The 20,685-nt window shown below is 39.7% G+C and overlaps 1 protein-coding gene across 1 annotated transcript; it reads right to left on the reverse strand.

Annotated features, from left to right (window-relative positions):
* Nucleotides 1–2,137: 2,137 nt before the first annotated feature.
* Nucleotides 2,138–20,433, reverse strand: gle1 (GLE1 RNA export mediator). Its single transcript, XM_041786457.1, has 15 exons — nt 20,248–20,433; nt 17,093–17,332; nt 16,810–16,962; nt 15,122–15,270; nt 14,974–15,034; nt 14,561–14,818; nt 11,702–11,924; nt 10,539–10,651; nt 10,205–10,417; nt 9,705–9,895; nt 9,484–9,613; nt 6,427–6,528; nt 5,984–6,066; nt 5,837–5,900; nt 2,138–3,100 (listed from the first exon to the last, which is right to left on the reverse strand). The coding sequence occupies exons 1-15, from the start codon at nt 20,344–20,346 to the stop codon at nt 3,032–3,034; spliced, it is 2,148 nt and encodes a 715-aa protein (XP_041642391.1). The 5' UTR covers nt 20,347–20,433; the 3' UTR covers nt 2,138–3,031.
* Between the last annotated feature and the right edge of the window lie 252 nt (nt 20,434–20,685).

Below are 20,685 nucleotides of genomic sequence, written 5' to 3' on the forward strand. Positions count from 1 at the left end.
CAAAATCATGAGTTTAAAAGGTCAAAATATGAAATTAAATTTGTAATCATAAAACTTAACGTCATAATATGATTAAAAATTTTAAATTGTGAGTCTAAAAGGTCAAACTATGGGATTATGACGTCAAAGTCTGGAGTTGAAAATATGAAGTAAAATACAAAATAACTGGTTTAAAGTCAAAATATGACTTAAAATTTTGAATTCTGAATCTTTAAGCTCAAAACATTATATGAGAAGTCAAAATTATGAGTTGAAATGCTCAAAGTATGAAATAAAAGTCAAAATCCGAAGTTTGAGTCCTAACTTTGAGATGCTAAGTTGAAAATGTGAAATTAAAACACAATTTAATTATTTTTCCCCACATTCCTGACTTCTTATCTAAATATTTTTACTCCTTACTTTTTCAGATTTTATGACCTAACAAGGAAATCTTAAATCATCAGGATAAGTTCACATTTTTATAGCTGAGGAAATCTGCAGACCTCAGACTGATGGGCCAGTTAGAACAGAAATATCAGATCATCTTAGGGCCGGATTTAACTGTTCCATGGGCCGGTTTGGCCCCCGGACCTTGAGTTTGACACCTGTGATTTAGACTCACAATTTAAAATTTTTAATCATATTTTGACCTTTTAAACTCATGATTGACTTTCTCACTGATGTATTTTCCATTTAAAAAACATATTTCAATTTCATGTTGTGACCTTTTTGAAGTAATTAATTTACTTTTCTCATATTGTGTTAACTTTTTAAATGTCAGAATCATTTATCATCAGTGCTAATTTATTTTTATATTTTATTACTGGTGAAATGAGGTTGACAGTTTCTGGTTAAAAAGGTGACCCTGTCAGGACCTCAGGTTAGACCTGAATCCAGAATCCGGCCCCTGCTATGACTGAGTTTGACAGCCCTGGTTTAGAGCTTTCATACCTCTCAATTCGAAGATTTTTGCAGCATTTAAAAATGATATTTTTCTTTTTTTAGAGCTAAAAATAGGAACAAACCCAGAGACGGAATAATCAATAAACAGCAGATGAAGTTTATTCCAGACATTTATGGATTTAATGAGGATAAAATCTCTGTAAACACGTGTAAGGCCGACATGAGTTCAAACAAAGCCGCAGGAACAAAAACAAACTTTGACTGAGGCATCTTCAGATTCCTGTTAAACATGAGGATTAAATCACAGCTCAGCAGTCTGAAAACACCGACAGCTCATGCTCCCTCCATACGGTGGATTTATAAAAAATAAATACTTCACATCATTAAAGTACATCTCGATTTCAGCGGTGGCTGTGGAGACGTAAAAAAGCAGAAATCCATCAGTGAGGAGAATTTTTATCTCCACTGGGATTAAAACTATAGAGTTAAACACATTTACAGCTCAGTGATAGCGGGATCTCTGATAACATCCCAACGCCTTTTCTCTTAAAGCTTTAGTAGCAGTGGACTACAAAAGCCGTTTAAACTACAACACCCAAAAAAGCATGGAAAACCAGAGCCTGAGGACGGATGGTTCTAAATCATTGTTCATTTGATGAGTGGAAAGATCAGGATGTTAGAGCAGACTAAAGCTCCTCTTGTCTTTAGAATCACAAAATGATATTAATAGTCAAAATAATGGTGATAGGACACAGGATCACAAAAAAAAAGCAGCTCCAAATATCGAGGTAGTGTCTCAAAACAATGAGCAAACTCCTCAGAATGATCAAAGTTTGAGAAAGTTTGGCTTCATTTCAACTATAAGACACTTAATTAACAAAACAAGCATTTTCAGGCATGCAGGATGATATCTGCTGAAGTCCTATCAAGCATCTGGAGGTATTTTGTCTAGATCAGTGGTTTTCAAAGTGTGAGGGGAGCCTCCCCTGGGGGGCGCCACAGAGCTTCAGGGGAGGCGCAGAACCATAAACCTGAAAAAAGGTGATTTGCTTTGCTAACCTGTGCTGTGCTTTGAGCAAAATGGATAGACTTCTAGTTACTATAGGGACTATGCTATAGAGCAGTGTTACTCAACAGCTTAGGTAGCTTAAATGGACGAAAAGTGTCAAAAAATGCTTAAAAAAAAGGCAAAAAAATGGGAAAAGTGGCGAAAAGACAGCAAAAATGAGCAAAACAATTGGGGGAAAAAGGGATATTTAATGATGAAAGGTAGCTTAAACGGGGAAAAAAGTGAAAAAGGGCAAAAATAGGATAAAAGTGGAAAAAATGGGGAAAAGTGGCAAAAAGAAGTTGTAAAATAATCAAAAAAATTTGAAAAAGGGGAATTTAATGGTATTATAACAGAATAAGACAGAAAGGCAGATGTTTAAGGACTTTGCAAACCAAAATATCCAAAATATATTAATGTTAAAAATCTTTAAAGATTAGACATAAATGTTTGAAATGTTATTATCATTATTTTTTTTTCAGTTTGCATTCTTTTTTGTGGGTGGGGGTCCACCGAATGAATAATTTCTTCTTAGGGGAGGCTCACTCTCACACACTTTGAACACCCCTGGTCTAGATGTTGAGAAGTTGTTGGAACATTCCTGGTTGTTATTTGTGAACAGACTTTATATCACGGTACTATTTCTTAAACTTACAATAAGAAGAGTCAATATTTTGATTTTGTAAGTCATTATTTTATCAGTCTTGATTTTAAGGAAGCACGTTACTACTGAGGGAGATGAGGAGAAGCTGCTCATTATTCTGCCGTTATTATAAAAGCTCTCTTTATGGTGAAGTGCATTTTTTAATCACATTGGCATGAATGGGCTTCCTTATTATCCTGCTAGCTTTTTTATTATTTTTATCATAGCTCTGAGCGCTCCAGTCCATTTTCATCTAACTCTGATAAATAACACAAAGCTCTGTAAACATCCTCCATGTTTCCTCACTCATCTCTGACTACAGTCGGCCATCTTTCATCCACCGTTTCTCACATCAGCACCGCCAACCACATAAGCTTTTTTTTTCAGTCCTAAACGCCGCCGCCGTGCAGCAGCGACGAATGCTTCATCTTCCTCCACAGCGTCTTCATCCTCCTCCATCACGTCCTCCAGAAGGTGGAGCTCAGCTGACCTTTAGGTGGGCTGATCTGTCGGCTCTGCAGAGACGTCTACGAGTCAGAGGATAAACAACCTTTATTTAGAGAGCAGAGCTTCACAAAGACACAGAAGTACGACAGGAAGGTCAGAACATCATAAGAAAAGACAAGGATTTAAAAACTAAAGATATTTGAGACAAAAATACACAGATCTATTTGAAACAACTCTTAGAGATGTTTGCTCTGGTCTGAATCATGGACAAGTTTGTTCCATCGTTGTAATTTTAGGTCAACTTCAGTCTGTGGGGATGTTTTTCTTTTCATGAAGCCTTTTAATATTTCGATTTTAATATCTGGCCAGGGTCTGCTGATAGAAACAGGCCTTTTGGTTAATTCTGGCACGTTTACAGAGAGGAAGGAAGAAAGTTGGTAAAACATAAATCTCACGCTGACATCAGTATTCAGAGCCTTTAAACAGTTTTGTAAATGTAGCTCAGGTTCCTCCATGTCTCTGATCTTTGCTGAGATGTTTCTACACCTTGACTGGAGTCCACCTGTGCTAAATCAACCTGATTGGACATGATTCTAAAGCCACACCCCTCTCGATAGAAGGCCTTACTAGAAGCCCTGACTGCAGTGTGCAGATGGGGGCGGAGCTCAACACCGCTTAACGTTGGCATTTCATTGGCTGAGTTGAGTTCGGGAGGCGGAGCTCAACACCATTCCATTGGCTGAGTTGGAGCTCAACGTCGTTGGCTGTATTTGGAAAGGTTTTTACTGATTTGGAGTTTATGTAGATGAGTGGGAGAGAAATTTAGGCGTTTTTTAGCTGATTAGGAGTGGGTTTTTTTGTTTTTGTTTTTTTTTTTTGGGAAGAGTAGGGGAGAGACAGGGAGAGAGACAGAAACAAGGTTTCAGCTGTTTGAGGATGAGGGGAGGGAGGAGGAAGACAGCTGGATCTGGTCCGGAGTAGATGATTGTAGACACGACGCTTTTTATGAAAGTCAGTGGTGACAGTAACAGTCAGCCTCCTTACTTTTGAGAGCTCTAAACTCTCCTTATGAATATTAGAGGATTCTACCTTAAAGCACGTCAGAACTGATGTTAGATAGTGAGAACAGGGCTAAACCACAGGATGAATAAACTCTTTAACCAACCAGTATAACTCATCACATATCATGTTGACACGTTTTTAAAAAGAGCTGATGCTCTAGTAAACTCTTCAGCTACCTATGTGTCTGTGTAACCTGCAGTCAGAGAGGATCTCATGCAGTGTCTCTGGATCAAACCAACTACGGGGAGAGGGGTGGATGTTTTTGAGGTTTGGATATAAAGCACAAGTAGAGGACTCGCTTTGACTTGAAAAATATTAGACATGACAGGACCATACTTAAAAATAGGGGGATAAGCGGCAGAAACTACAAGTCGGGAGTCGAGCAGGAGACAGGGTAAAAAAGCGGTTGCAAAATGAAGTGAAGTTGTATGTAACGAGACTGAACGCGATTGGTTTATGGAACATTGAGATGGGTGGAGCCAAACGCCGAACGTTGAGCGCCACCTGATCTGCACTCTGCAGTCAGGGGCTTCTTCTTACAGCTGACAGTGATATCAGAGCAGAAACCAAGGGTCACAGGTCAGAGGAGCTGCAGAGCTCAGAGACAGGATTGTTGACAGGCACACATCTGGGGAAGACTACAGAAACATTTCTGCTGATCTAAAGGTTCCCAAGGGAACAGTGGCCTCCAGAATTTTCACATGGAAGAAGTTTTGACCAACCAGGACTCTTCTAGACCTGGTCACCATCGGGGGAGAGGACCAAGAACCTGATGGTCTCTCTGACTGAGCTCCAGAAATCCTGGAGGAGATGGGACAAAGTTCTAGAAGGACAACCATCACTGCAGCCCTCCTCCGATCTGAGCTTCATGGAGGAGAGGAGAGATGATGACTATCCTCAGAGAGAAACACACATAAAAGTCTGGTGGAGTTTTCAAAAAAGCCCCTGAAGGACTCTGAGACTGAGAGGAACCAGATTCTCTGATCTGATGAAACCAAGAATGAACTGTTTGGCCTCAGTTCTAAATCTGGAGGAAACCAGACACTGCTCATTACCTGCCCAGCAGTGAAGCATGGTGGTGGCAGCATCATGCTGTGGGGGTGTTTCTCAGCAGCAGGGACTGGGAGGCTGGTCAGGGTTGAGGGAAAGCTCAATGGAGCAAGGCTCAGAGATGAAAACCTGTATTACAGCACTCAGGACTGAGAGTCCCAATCCAACCTGACTGAGCCTGAGAGGATTAGCAAATAAGAACAGCAGAAAATCCCCAAATCAAGGTTTGCAAGTTATAAGTCCTATTTAAAAAGACTACAGGCTGTAATCACTGCCAATGGAACTTCAACTAGGAACTGAGTAAAGGGTCTGAATACTGATGTCAGTGTGGTATTTCAGTTTCTTAAATTTATCAATTTGCAAAAATGTCTAAAATTCTGGTTTCTCTGTCATGATGGGGTACTGAGTCTAGATTAATGAGAGAAGAACTGAATTTAAATGACTGTAGCGTCAGGATGGAACAGAACTGAATAGTTTCTGATGAGCTGCATGTAGAGGGAGAAGCGCTTTATTAAACAGAGATGAGGGAAAATGGAGCATTTGTTTCATTTCATACCAACCAGAGCAGATTTGGCAAATAAAAAGTCAACAAAACTTGGGCCAGTGGAAAGGCTGAGTGGCTCTGTATGCGTTTTACCCGGATGTGAGGGCACCAGGTGTGTCTTTCACTATGACAGGTAACTATCACTGAGAGTGTCTCGTACCTCTAGGAACTGTTTGAGTCTGATGACAGAGCCCATCTGTCCTGAGCTGGTCACCGCTTCGATCCTGCAGACACAACAGACAGACTTAAATCAAAAATATCTGACCAGCGGGGGATCCTCCTGTAATCTGAGGAGATCTGAGCGTACCTGGGGAAATATTCCTCTTTGAGGAGCAGGATGAGCTTCCAGAACTGATACTGATACTGTTTGACCAGAGCGTGACCGCACACCTGGAGGAGAGACAGGAAGACGTTAACACTCACATTCAGAGAGGAGACGTTTCCTTCTGTTTATGATGAATCTGGAAAACTGAATAACAGAAATCCAAATCTGAATAAATGTGACACTGTCAATGATTAAAGCTCTACAAAATACAAACTAGTTTGGACTTTTTAAAAGGACAATAGTTTAGTTTGTTAAAACGGTTAGCCACTGTCTTTATCAGCCAACGGTCTGTTTAATCTAATATTTATTTACTGAGAATCTCGCTCTGATGTCATTCTGGTTTTTGTGTGGGATTTTGTTTTTCTGCTCTCTTAATAAATCTGCCGTTAAAGAAACTCCAACGCTAAAAAACTCTCACCACTCACCTCCAGAAAGTCGAACAGCAGCGTCGCCGTGATGTCAGCGATGGGCTCCATGTTCAACATCTGAGCGATCCAACGCCAGCCGTGGTTCAGACTGTGAGGAGACTGAAATCAGACCGGCGACATCATGAGCTGAGCTTGTCAAACATTTACGTTCCTTTTAAACGCTATTTTACGACAATAAAATCAGCGAGAGAAAGTGGAAAACTGGGAATCCAGATCTTGGTCAACGGGGGAAACTGGACGAGGTCTCACCTTGCCTCCGCTGACCACATGGGGAAAATCAGCCAAATTTAACAGTCAGACTGTCGACTGCCATGGAAATCTTTAATTTTAGGACATTTTCAACTGCTTTAAGGGAAATTTGGGGAATATGTTTGAACAATTTGGAGAGTTTCATTGAAAGTTTCAGGGAAACTTTGCTTTGAATTTGTCAGGCATTTTCATGGAAATTTGGGAGATGAATTTGTAATTTCTGGGAATTTAATCTGAATTTTTGGAGGATTTCATTTAAACTATTTGCTACTTTCATGGAAAGTTAGGGAATTTATTTGTATATTTTTGGGTATTACATTGGGAATTTGGGGAGAGGAGTGTCCATCAAAATTTTTCAAGAGTACCTGCGATACTTGAATTTGGATCATAAATCAGTTTACTAAAATGAGTGTTATGTAATCGCTGTGCTTGTTAGTTTGAAACTCACATATTTTTCGTCTACTTACATTTCCTTATGTGGCGGACTTGCCTATATTAACATGGCGGCCATGCACGAAGAAAACAACGAAGAAGACGTTCAGTTCAAGTGATTTCCGGTATTAAAAAGAAAAGGCGACGCTCGTCCAACTTTCGCTGTGACGTGGAGGTCCTCGGCTGCATCCAGGTCCCTCTCTAGTTTTTAGGAAATCTTTTTTAGATGTTTTGAGGAATTTTTGTTTTTGTGAATTTGATTAGAAATTTTAGAGGAAAGTTGCTTTGGGGTTTTGGGGAATTTACCTGAAAACTTCCAGAAATTTTCATGTAATTTAGGGAGATTTTAAAAACTGTTCAGGCTTAATGACAAAGTTACACAGAAACATTTGGGGAATATTTGAAGAATTTGGGTGTACTTGGTGAATTTCCTACAAATTCAGAACTTTAAGTGGAAATTTTGTTCATACTTGGCCTTAACAAGTCCATGTACACCGCGTTCCACATTATTATGCAAATGATATTTTTCTGTGATTTTCCTAGATATTAATGCAAACGATAGTCAGAATATTTTTCAAGTCATCAGCAATTAGAGCATAATTCAAATGTTTCTGAACAAACTTCATAATGACAAAAATTATTTAAAAAAAAATAAAAACCTCAAAATGCACTGTTCCACATTATTAGGCAAAACAGCTTTTTAAAACATTTTATAGGTTGTAAAGAACTGAAAATGGTCATTTGTAGAAATTGCAGCATTAGGAGGTCATATTTACTGAAATCAAAGCTATTTCAATCAAAAACATCTGAACAGGACAAGTTCCATGTTAACATAGGAGCCCTTCTCTGATATCACCTTCACTATTCTTCATCCATTGAACTTGTGAGTTTTTGGAGAGTTTCTGATAGAATTTTTTTTGCAGGATGTCAGAATATCCTCCCAGAGCTGCTGTTCTGATGTGAACTGCCTCCCACCCTCATAGATCTTTAGCTTGAGGATGCTCCAGAGGTTCTCAGTAGGGTTGAGGTCAGGGGAGGATGGGGGCCACACCATGAGTTTCTCTCCTTTTATGCCCATAGCAGCCAATGACACAGAGGGATTCTTTGCAGCATGAGATGGAGCATTGTCATGCTTGAAGAAAATTTTGCTACAGAAGGCACGGTTCTTCTTTTTGTACCATGGAAGAAAGTGGTCAGTCAGAAACTCTAGATACTTTGCCGAGGTCATTTTCACACCTTCAGGGACCCTAAAGGGGCCTATCAGCTCTCTCCTCATGATTCCGGCCCAAACATGACTCCGCCCCCTCCTTGTTGATGTCCCGGCCTCATTGGGACATGGTGGCCATCCACCAACCATCCACTACTCCTCCATCTGGACCATCCAGGGTTGCACGGCACTCATCAGTCAACAAGACTGTTTGAAAATGAGTCTTCATGTATTTCTGGGCCCACTGCAACCATTTCTGCTTGTGAGCATTGGTTAGGGGGGGCTGAATAGTAGGTTTATACACGACTGCAAGCCTCTGGAGGATCCTACACCTTGAGGTTGGTGGGACTCCAGAGACACCAGCAGCTTCAAATATCTGTTTGCTGCTTTGTAATGACATTTTAGCATCTGCTCTCTTAATCTGATGTATTTGTCCGTCAGAAACCTTCCTCATTATGTCTTTATCTGCACAAACCCGTCTGTGCTCTGAATCAGCCACAAATTTCTTCACAGTACGATGATCATGCTTAATTTTTCCTGAAATATCAAATGTTTTCATTCCTTCTCCAAGGCATTACACTATTTGACACTTTTCAGCAGCAGAGATCCTTTTTCTTTCCCATATTGCGGAAACCTGTGGCCTGCTTAATAATGTGGAACAAGTGGAAAAGTGCATTTTGAGGTTTTTATTTAAAAAAAAAAAATAGTTATCATTATGAAGTTTGTTCAAAAACATTTGAATTATACTCTAACTGTTGATGACTTGAAAAATATTATGACTGTCATTTGCATTGATATTTAGAAAATCAGAGAAAAACGTTGTTGGCATAATAATGTGGAACGCGGTGTAGTCCATCATGACCCCCCATGCCTCTCTCTCAATGACTGAAGACCAACAACACTGCACCTTCACATCTGCTCTAAAACTGACCCAGGTCTGGATTTTCTGCTGAATCAGGACCTTTAGTATATTTGTTGACATAATTTTAGTCTGAACAACTTCCTGTCCAAAGACCATGCTGAGCTTTTAAACCTAGCAGGTCCTACTGATCCCAAAGAAGAGGGAGAAACTAAAACTAAAGCTCAGCTCTCAGGAGGCTGAATATCTGTGATGTTGCATTAGAAGCGATCAAACAGGCAAAGAGCAGTTTTTTTTTTTTTTTTACCCCTTGTTTGGTGCTGTACGGCCACTTGAGCTGGATGATGGCGGCGTAAAGACGGATCATCCCTGACATCCTCTTTAGGAAACTATCCTGACCTTCAACCCCGGAGTCGTCCACACGGTAACCGAGAATCCTAAAGGGAAAACGAAACCACCTTCACCTGACAGCGCCTTAATTAACATGATTAATCAGGCCTCGTAAAGACGTGTAAATGCCTCTCTGACCTCTGGTACTCCTCCACAGGTGTGCCCTCCTTCATCGGGGGGTAATGCGGCACGGCATACGGACATTTCTTGTGCAGGTGGGCAAGGAGGAAGTCTCCTACCCGGGGGTGGAGCTCCCAGATGCCAGAGGCCACGACAGCGATGGGGAACGCAGCTTCATGATGGGACGCCACCTCCTCCTCTCCTTGTTTCTGCAGAGATAAAACAGATTTATTTAGTTTGAAGAGGCAATAATGTGTTTTCAAAGGGGCAGAGAGATGGCAGAAAGATCAGGAATTCAAAAACAATGAAGAAAAAGACGAAAGAGATAAAAAAATACAACAAAAAAAAATACCTAGGTTGATTCCACTTCTTTAAAATGATTGTTTATTCCTTACATGCCACTAAGTTCATCCCCAGTATTTCTCAATCCAAATATAAAACACTTATTTTCTTCCCTTAAAGATCCCATCTCAAATACGTGTGCAAATCTAACTAACTCTGGATTTTCTTTGACTCACCACAAACTTTTCAGCCAGTTTGTAGCAGACAAAGTCGAGGCCCTGAGGATGCTGGGAGGTGGAGACCGACTTCCCCCCTGATATAACGGGCCGTCCTGACAGCAGCTTGTCGATCTTGTCGAAGATTTCTCTGAGCTGTGATCCAGAGTTACTGGAGATCTGACTGACGGGGATGGTCGCTGCTTTCTGGAGCTCCAGCTTCAGTTTCTTAGTCTGAGAGAAAAAAAGGTTAATATCATCATAATAACTGCATTTGTTTTCATCCCTAACATGTTGGCGCTCTATTTCAGGTGTCTGGTTTGTTTAAAACTCTAGAGGAGAAGCTCGGGCTCACCTGTGGGTCTTTGGAGCAGTTGATTTGGTCGAAGGACTGAGCGCATTTACTGGCCGACTCCTGCAGCTCCTTAAACCATTTTAGTGTGGAGTCCTCAGCGCTGTTCTGCAGACCTGCAGACAAAGATGAGTCCATGTTAAACAGTTCAAAGCAGTGGTTCTCAACCTTGGGGTCAGGACCCCATTTGGGGTCGTGAGACACTGAGAGGGGGTCTCCAGATGCCTTAAAAAAAAACCTAGGAATAGTTTTAAATTAATACGGTTTCCACTTTACACCAAATTTGAGAGATTTCAACACGGTGTCATCCCTCTTTTGACCACTAATTTTGCCAACTTTAACACATTTTTTGCCACTTTAAAAACCCATTTAGTCAGTTTTAAACCCTTTCCACCACTTTTTTTTCCTGCCTGTTTTTGATACTTCTACACCAAATCTTGCCACTCTCTGCCTGTTGCCACTATTAGCCCCTCTTTACCTCTTTTTACACCACATTTCATATGTGCATTTTTGCCAGTTTAAGCCCTTTATGCCTATTTCTGCCTCTGCTAACCCTTTTTTGCCAGTTTATATCAACTTTTTAACCCCATTCTAATAAATTTCTACCTATTTTTGCTATTTAAACACCATTTCAGCCACTTTTTAATCACCTTTTACCACTTAATAATCACAGTTTTTGCCACTTTAACCAATTTTTTTAACCCCCACCCCCAATGGGCAGCCTTGTCTCCACATGACTCTTCTTGAATGTTCATGGCTGTGTTCAACCACCCTCAGGTACAGTGGGGTCCCTGGTCTCTGACACCTTTATTTTGGGGGTCGCAGGCTGAAAAGGTTGAGAACCACTGGTTTAAAGAACTCACTTTATTCTGCAAAGTGTGGCTCAGTGCAAAGTGTGGCAAGTTCAAGTCTTTCCTGAGAATAAAGTAAAGTTAACAGCGGCACACATGATCACAAATAAAGGGGGGAAATGTCAGTGAAACCAACAGTTTCTACCATCGACGGAGCTTTTTAGCATCTTTACATTTTTACCTTCAATCACAGTAAAGTAAATTCACAGTTTAGCTGGAATAATTCTCTGTTAATCACCGATTTTAGCACCAAACATCAAACAAAGAGTTAAAGAGGAGCAGATGAAGCATGACGCGGGCTGACTGTCGTCTCACCTTTCCTCTGGGCCTTCTCTTTAGCTGACTGCTCTGCTTTCTTCTGCGCTTCCTGCTGTGCCTGCAGCGCCTTCTTCTTCCTCAGCTCCTCCTCCTCCTCCTGCTCCTTCTTCTTCTTCTCTTGAGCTTCGGCCACCTCCTCCTGCATCAGCCGGATCAGAGCCCGCATCTCATGGAGGGCTCGCTCAGCCACTGTCATGTCGTCCACGCTGGGAAACTCTCCCTGAGGAGACAAAGGAGAAGATCTGTAAATATCTGTAAAAATGGTCATATTTCACAAGGGCAGCATATTGTTGCCTGACCTGTTCAGATTACCTGCAGGTAAATTCTCTCTCTAAAGTAGCTAATTAACCCTTTAGTGTGCAAACATGCAGCAATCATTAAATGGTACCTGCACCTAATATTGGAACATTTCTCTTCATTAACATTACAGCAGCCTATATATCAGTGGTTGGTCGTATGGATATTGCTAAAAAATTGTCTGGCCCACAGGACATCTCGTTGCAGCACATCCAGCCCCAACCCAAAATGAGTTTGAGACCTCTGCTCTAGTATATTATAAAATATGAATTTAAGTCCCCACAACAACTCTTTTAAACTTTAAAGGCTGATATTATCAGACACAGAAATAGCTGGTTCTGAGCAGGGCTGAAACAGACGGGGTTTTTAGACATGCAGTAATCCAATACTGGAGTGTTTTTTCAGCAACAAACTTCACAGGCATGTTTTGGGGACCTCTGAGATCGATATAAACTTTTCTTAAAGGGTAAAATATGTTCCCTTTAACAGTGGATCTTGTTGTCTGTTACTTGTTTGTCTGTAGTACAGACTCTGGAGACACAGGCCAGGCTCCTCAAAGTATGACAGAGACGAGGGGGTGTGGAGGCTGTTTTGAGGCTTTTTTTTGGTCATTCTTTAATTATTATTACCTCCGCCAAGGAGGTTATGTGAGCGGCAGTGTTTGTTAGTTAGTTTGTTTGTTAGCAACATAACTCAAAAAGTAAAGGACGGATTCTGATGAAATTTTCAGGAAATGTCAGGTTTGGCATGAAGAAGAACTGATTAGATTTTGGGACTGATCTGGATCACCGTCTGGATCCAGGAATTTTTTTAAAGGATTCTGTACTATTGGGAGATTGGGCTAATGGCAGAGGTCTGCACTCTCCAAGTGCTTTTCTAGTTCTGACTGTGGAAATGCTAACAACATATATTTTGGAGGGTTTATTTTTTGTTTAAAGAATTTCTAAATTTTAATATCAGAACCTGTAATGGGTAAATGATCATCTCTGTAGACTTTTATTGGGGGGGCGGCTTTTCATTCTTTCTTTCCTTTTTTAATTCATTTAATACTATCATAATAATCTATTTTCATAATTATCATTATATTTATTTATTTTGCTTATTTTTCTACTGTTTATTTGATTACCCACTTCAGGTTACCTCCGGCGTTTACAGTCTGGAGGATGGTTGCTGTTATTCGTTGTCTGCTGTCTTATTGTTTATTCATTTTAAAAATAAGAGCATGTTGTAACTGATCTACTGTACATGATTATATAATGCCTGGAACTGCTCTAATAATAACATTTGACTTTTTTTGCACCACTCAGGCTGTTGATGACCAAAAAAGTCCCATTAAACCCAATAAAACTAAAATAGTTGGTCCTCCAGCTATCACAGTAAAAAACATGCATTTATGGTATCAGGTTTCCATCCTGGACTCACTGCTTCATATTTGATTTTCTTGGCCAGAGGGGAAATTGCATACCGTTTTTCTGGTTTCCTACAGGGACACAATTCTAACAGTTTATTAAAATCTTACAGTTAAAAATATATAAATTAATGCATGCAAATCAAAGCTGTTGCTATTCAAGGCTGTGATAATCCCTTTCAATAAAATTTAACTTGCATAACAAAAATGTATAAATTATTTTATTTCTTTAACATTATAAACATCAGGGTTTTTACACATAAACTGGCATTTTAAGGGCTGAATTATGAAACAAATTGATATTTATGATCAGGTCTGATGTAGATTTAAAAAAACTAAGGCAAAAAAAGTTTTTTTTAATTATTTTTTTATGTAAATTATTTTCACTGCTTTTTATGTATAATGTCCATTTTTGGCCCTCAATGTAACAATTTATTAAAAATCTCAAAGTTTAGAAAATAATGATGCATAAAAATTAAAGATGTTGTTCATCATTAACATTTTCAAAGCTGTGACAATCCCCTTCAAAGAAATCCAATTTGCATGTGGTATTAGAAAAATATTTCCTTTCATTTGTGTTTTACATTACAAACATTCGGGTTTTTTCTGCATTTAAGCTAGCATTGAAAGGGTTAAATTCCTAAAAAATTAATTAACTTTTATATTCATGATCAGGTCTTATCTTGAGCTAAAAAAACTCATGCAGAGGAAGTTGAAAGAATATTAATGTGTATTATTTTTAATGTTATTTATGTCTGCTGCCATTTTTGGTCCCAAACACTGCAAGCGTAAGGATTTATTTTACACCCAGCGAGGATTAAAGATGCAGTATGAGTATCCCCAACATCACTGCATCACCTCCTCTCTCCTCCTTAATGATTTTCATGCCCTGCATCATCTTTACTGCATGATACAACATTGTGTCACACAAATATCTGTCCGTGAAAAACACACTTGGGTATGTATGGAAACATGACTGATTTAAACAAAACCATTAGGCAGAATATTGGCTTGAGGAATTTTGGTGATCGAGGAACTCGAATGGCTTGAAGAACTGTTGCAGCCCTCTTTAGGTTGAATATCTGAACAACCCTAGATGGAGGAAACTCCATAATCAAACATGAACACCAGGAACCTGGGCTCAAACTGACCTCTGCCGTCTTCCTGACCACCTCAGACACCTGCGAGCACAGCTGGTTCCCTCTGGTGCTGAGAGAGCTGATGCTGGCTGCCGGCAGGTCGGTTCCTGCCAGTTTGGTCGGATCCAGCAGCTGGTTCAGCTGCAGGATCTCCTCCTGGATGGTGTTCAGGCTTCTCAGCCTTTCCCTGCCTTCTGCCTGACGCTGACGCTCAAGCTCCGCCTCCTTCAGGCGCTGCTGCTCCGCCTCCCGCAGCCGCAGGTTCAGGATCTACAGACAAAGGAGGTATTAATGCAACACATAGCATTTACGGTTGCACACTAACATGACATTCTGTACTTCTGACAAACAGTCCTTTCTACCATCAGAGAACTGACTGTTTCAATAACTTTAGAGCCACCAGCAGCCGTCCTCCTTGATCTCACCTTCATCCTGTGTCGCTGCTCCTCCTTCAGCTTCTCCTGTCGTCCGATGCTCTCTTTGGTTCTGAATAACAAAAATCCGTCAGAGTTTTTACCACATTTGGTGTTTCATTGACATGTTAACAGTTGCATCACTGCGGGTGTTTCTTACTCTCGGTCCATCATGTCCCTCATGCTCTGGTACTCCTGTCTCTGTTTCAGCTCCATGAACTCCTCGAAGCGTTTCAGCTGCTCCGATTCGGAGCTCGCCACCTCCGCCACCAGCTTCTCCTGCATCTCCTGCCGCAGTTTGAGTGCCAACTGAGACCGAAGATATAATACATCACCAGTTTTAGTGTTCTGGAAGGTTATTACATCTGATCAACCACACAGACGAGAGCGGAGGAAGAAAATACTCGAGGTCTGACATTAAACTTTCAACTATGGCTGAGACAAATAAAATTCACTGGAATCAAACTTGAATTTTCTTCTTCTGTAATTATTTGTGGATTTTTTATGTCTTAATCTTAAATATTATTCCCCCAGAAAACCTTAAAAAAGGAAGTTTTTTTGCCCTCTTTTCACCATTTTCCCCACATTTCACCTATTTAAGCAATCTTTTGCCATTAAATACCATTTTTCCTATTTTTTTGCCCATCTTTACGTGTTTTGCAACTTTTAACCAATTTTTTTGCCACTTTTCACCCAATTGAGCTACCTTTTGTCATTAAATACCATTTTCTTCCAAGCTCTTGCCCATTTTAGCCACTTCTTTTTGCCACTTTCATCCAATTTTTGCCATTTTTCACCCATTTAAGCTGCCTATTGCCATTAAATACCACTTGCTCCCTCTTTATTGCCCATTTTTGCCATTTCTTTTTGCCACTTTTATCCCATTTTGCCCTTTTCACCATTTTAATCCAATTTTCACCCAATCAAGCTACGTTTTGTTAATAAATACCACTTTTTTCCTCTTTTTTGCTCATTTTAGCCACTTCTTTTTGTCTCTTTAACCCAATTTTTGCCCTTTTTGACCATTTTTTGGCAATTTTTGGCTATTTAAGCTACCTGTTGCCATTAAATACCACTTGTTTCCTAGTTTTTGCTTTGACTTTTTTCCACTTTTCACCCAATTAAGCTACCTTTTGTCATTAAATACCATTTTCTTGCTAGCTTTTGCCCATTTTAGCCACTTCTTTTTGCCACTTTTTCCCAATTTTTGCCATTTTTCACCCATTTAAGCTGCCTTTTGTTAGATCCTTTTGCCCATTTGAGTCACTTTTCACTCATTTTTTGCCACATTTGGACCATTTTATGTCACCTATAACTCCTTTCTTGTCAGTTCTCACCCATTTTTACTGCTTTCTGACCCCTTTTCCACTTTCCCTCCCTTTTCACACATTTTTGTTTCTTTTTGACCATTTTTGCCACCTTTAACTTGTTGTTATTGCTACTTCAAGCTGCCTCTGCTTCACCGCTCACATTGCGGCTCTTGCAAAGTTTTTTTTTTTTTTTAACAATGTGGCTCTTTGGTTGAGCAGGGTTGAGTAACACTGTTCTAGAACCAGGGTTCAGTCTGGAGACCCCAGCCTTTATTTACTATCCCACAATTTATTCCAGATAAAGGATGATCAAGGAGCGCTGATGGTCCTGTGGTTAAGTCCCTCATGTACAGAGGATGTAGTCCTCCAAGCAGGCGGTCCAGGCTCATGTCTGAACTGCGGCTCTTTTTGCATTTCATCCCCAACTCTCGCCCCTTTGTTACTCTTAGTCAAATTCAATAAAAGGCATAAAAATCCAGAAATGAATCTTGTTAAAAATACCAGCTGAACTTGATATTCAGAAATAATCATGGCTTACCTTTGCCTTTTCTCGCTGCTGCTCCTCAAATTTAAGAATCTGCCCGGCCGTCTCCATGGCTTTGGGTGAGAGGAGAGAAATGGACGGGAGTGAAACAGGACTGGAAACATCACTAACATCAGCGTCTTCATCCTTCAGATCTTCACTTGGAGCCTAAAGGACAAAAATACAAATGTAAGAGTCAGAAACTGCAGTTTAATCCCAAAAATTAAGAATCTTCAGCTTCTATTAGAGAGAGCCTGCAGAGAGATCAGTGTGAATCATGGTGAAGACACTGACTGACCTCGCTCTCTGTCCTAAAAGGGGGCGCTGAATAAAGCGTGGTGCTCCTCCCGTTGATGTCGGGGATGGATCCCGAGGACGAGGCTGAGGCTGAGTTCTTGGAAAGGCCGGGGCTGGAGTCTCCGGAGCTGAAGCCCACAGAGCTTCTGGACGTCTGTGAAGGCAACGGACCCAAGCGCTCCAATACGACCCCAGAACGTGGGGACAAGCTGAGGACCTCTCTACATCCCGCTAAAATGTCCTGCAAAAGAGAACATATTTGATTTTAAACCTCCTCTGTAGATACTAGGGCGGAACAATTTGACAAAATAATCGGAGAGTGATTTTTCCCCCTTGTGGTTTGTACATGCAATCATGTTTTTAAGTTCTTCATCTTATTTATCTTTAACAGCCACAAGCAAATAATCATTCTAAATCATAATCAACACAATATAAGACTAAACATACACTGTTCTTTCTTATAGGTCAGGCCAATATGTTAGAATGATATAATATGATGCATGAATTAAAAAAATATTTCATTAATTTCTTATTTTATTATTTTGACTCATATTGCAGATGAAATGTGAATTATTCTATTAAAGGAAATGATTATTTTAAGTCATTCTCGTTTTAAATAAGATAAATCTTTACCAAAGTAAGAAAAGTTTGGCAAACTATTCTGGAAAAATGAATGCTTCAACATTTGTATAAGTGGAGCAGAACATCTCTGCTGCAAAAATAATTGTATGCAGCTGTTTGAATCACATTTCAGGCCAAAGAACATTGCTTCTTCTTCACTTCTGTGATTTGAAAATTGCATTAGGATATATTGCAATTTCATCTAAAATCTAAATACATTTTCAGAGGTGGAAAGTAACATATCAGGAATTATATTACATTTTTTCAACCTCTTCTGACTCCACAGTAGCACAGAGAGGATGCCACATCACATCCATAAACAGCTGATGACTGCTGGGATTCTTCTGGTCATGTTTCAGGGAGATTGCTGTTTTTAATGTAAGACATATTTGTGCCATAAATGAAGTTATCCACAGAGTTAAGAGTTACCACCTGTTACTCCAGGTGTCCCTAAGTGTCATCAGTATGCATGCTACGCTTACTCTTACAGTTTTCTCTGCTTTAGTCTTGCCAGAGGAGACCCACCTTACCCTCAGACTTTCAAGAGTTACTTCAGCTCAGTCATATGGCAAAATATTTCTTTCACAATGGCAGTTTAGCTACGAAGACTGGACCAATATACACCGTGTTCCATATTATTATGCAAATGATGTTTTTCTCTGATTTCCCTAAACATTAATGCAAATGACAGTCAGAATATTTTTCAAGTCATGAGCTGTTAGAGCATAATTCAAATGTTTCTGAACAAACTTCATAATGATAACCATTACTTAAAAAAAAAAAAAAAACCTCTAAATGTACTGTTCCACATTATTAAGCACGACAGAGTCATGTTCTGGGCCTGATTCATGAGGAGAGAGCTGATAGGCCCCTTTAGGGTCCCTGAAGGTGTGAAAATGACCTCGGCAAAGTATCAAGAGTTTCTGACTGACCACTTTCTTCCATGGTACAAAAAGAAGAACAGTGTCTTCTGTAGTAAAATGATGTTCAAGCATGACAATGAACCATCTCATGCTGCAAAGAATTCCTCTGTGTCATTGGCTGCTATGGGCATAAAAGGAGAGAAACTCATGGTGTGGCCCCCATCCTCCCCTGACCTTTAACCCTACTGAGAACCTTTGGAGCATCCTCAAGCTAAAGATCTATGAGGGTGGGAGGCAGTTCACATCAAAACAGCAGCTCTGGGAGGATATTCTGACATCCTGCAAAGAAATTCAAGCAGAAACTCTCCAAAAACTCACAAGTTCAATGGATGCAAGAATAGTGAAGGTGCTATCAGAGAAGGGCTCCTATGTTAACATGGAACTTGTCCTGTTCAGATGTTTTTGATTGAAATAGCTTTGATTTCAGTAAATATGACCTCCTAATGCTGCAGATTCAACACATGACCATTTTCACTTCTTTACAACCTAAAAAATCTTTTAAAACTCTGTTTTGCATAATAATGTGGAACAGTGCATTTGGAGGTTTTTATTTTTTTTTTTAAATAATGGTTATCATTATGAAGTTTGTTCAAAAACTTTTGAATTATGCGGCTCATGACTTGAAAAATATTCTGACTGTCATTTGCATGAATGTTAAGGAAAATAAGAGAAAAACTTAATTTGCTTAATAATGTGGAATGCGGTGTAGGCGATCCCAAAGCAGGAATCTAAGGCTATAGGAGTGAAATTAACACGGCCAATTTTGCAGTGTCTTTCACTTTATTATAGAGGTGTGACTTTACCTGAACAACCTGGTTTCAGATATTTTGTTATTGCCGGTGAGGAAAGATCATATTTTACTGGATGTAAACTCTTTATTCAATACTTTTTTGACCAGTACTTTTGCATCTACTTAAGTTAATTTTATCCATGCTGTAAGTTGACTTGACTACAGTAGTTGTGTACTTTTTCCACCTCTGGTAATTTCCCAGTATCTACTGGGAAGAGTAAGACATGAACTGTCTCTATTGACACTAACAGCATGAGAACATGGATCTCCAACCAGATTTTTCAGGTAAAATCCCACCTCTATAGTAGAGTAGTATCCAACAGCTGTTCATGGATGTGATGTGGGATCATTCCCTCTCTTTGAGCTGCGGTGAAGTCAACAGAAGTGGAAAAAGTAAACCAGTATAGTACTAAAGTAGACGTGCAGTTACTCAAAATTTACACGAGTAGAAGTAAAAGTACTGGTTTCAAAACGTACTCAAAAATTATAAGCACCAAAAACCCCTCAATAACAGTAAGCTGAGTGAGTGTTAGTTATTCTCCACCTCTGGTTATTATCATGAAGAGCTAATTCTTCGTTAAACGCTGTACCTAAACAGAGAATGGGGACTACGATTACTAGATTTAAAAAACAACATTTCGGCTTAATTCCACTTTAATAAAATTGTGTTAATGTAGAATTGTTTTAATAATACCATGCTATATTGCTAAACCTTTGGTATAATTATTACATAGATATTATACTGATTTAAGGAGTGTTGGCTCTGTTTGGCTAACATTAGCTTAGCCTCCGGCTAGCTCGTTATTAATCGCGTTAACTTACCTCTCCTCTCTCTGACCAGTACGGGTCGAACGCGATCTTTGCCTTTGTGGACTTCTTTAAGGCCTCTATAGTTTCCCATCTTAAATTCTCAGCAGGCATCACGGCGGGTTATAAAAATGAAACTACAAACTAATGCTAACCATGCTAACGATGGGCTAACTTTGAAAACACCGGAAGGTGTTACACTTATCACAATCCGACGAGAAACAGCCCGCCCATCTCATAGACGCTCAGCCTTGCTTTCAATATTTCGCTTTCTTTTTTGGTAAATGAGATCCTGTCAGTGGAATTACTTTTCGAATTCTGTATTTAACAGTTTCAGCTAACGAAGAAGCAATCTGGCATCAAACACTTTACAAATCTCTCCAAGCAGAATATTCGGATAACAAACGGACATTACACTATCCAAGTTAAACCTGATTCATAAGAACTGAAAGG

Source organism: Cheilinus undulatus, linkage group 5 (genome assembly GCF_018320785.1).
Source record: "Cheilinus undulatus linkage group 5, ASM1832078v1, whole genome shotgun sequence".
Lineage (NCBI taxonomy): Eukaryota > Metazoa > Chordata > Actinopteri > Labriformes > Labridae > Cheilinus > Cheilinus undulatus.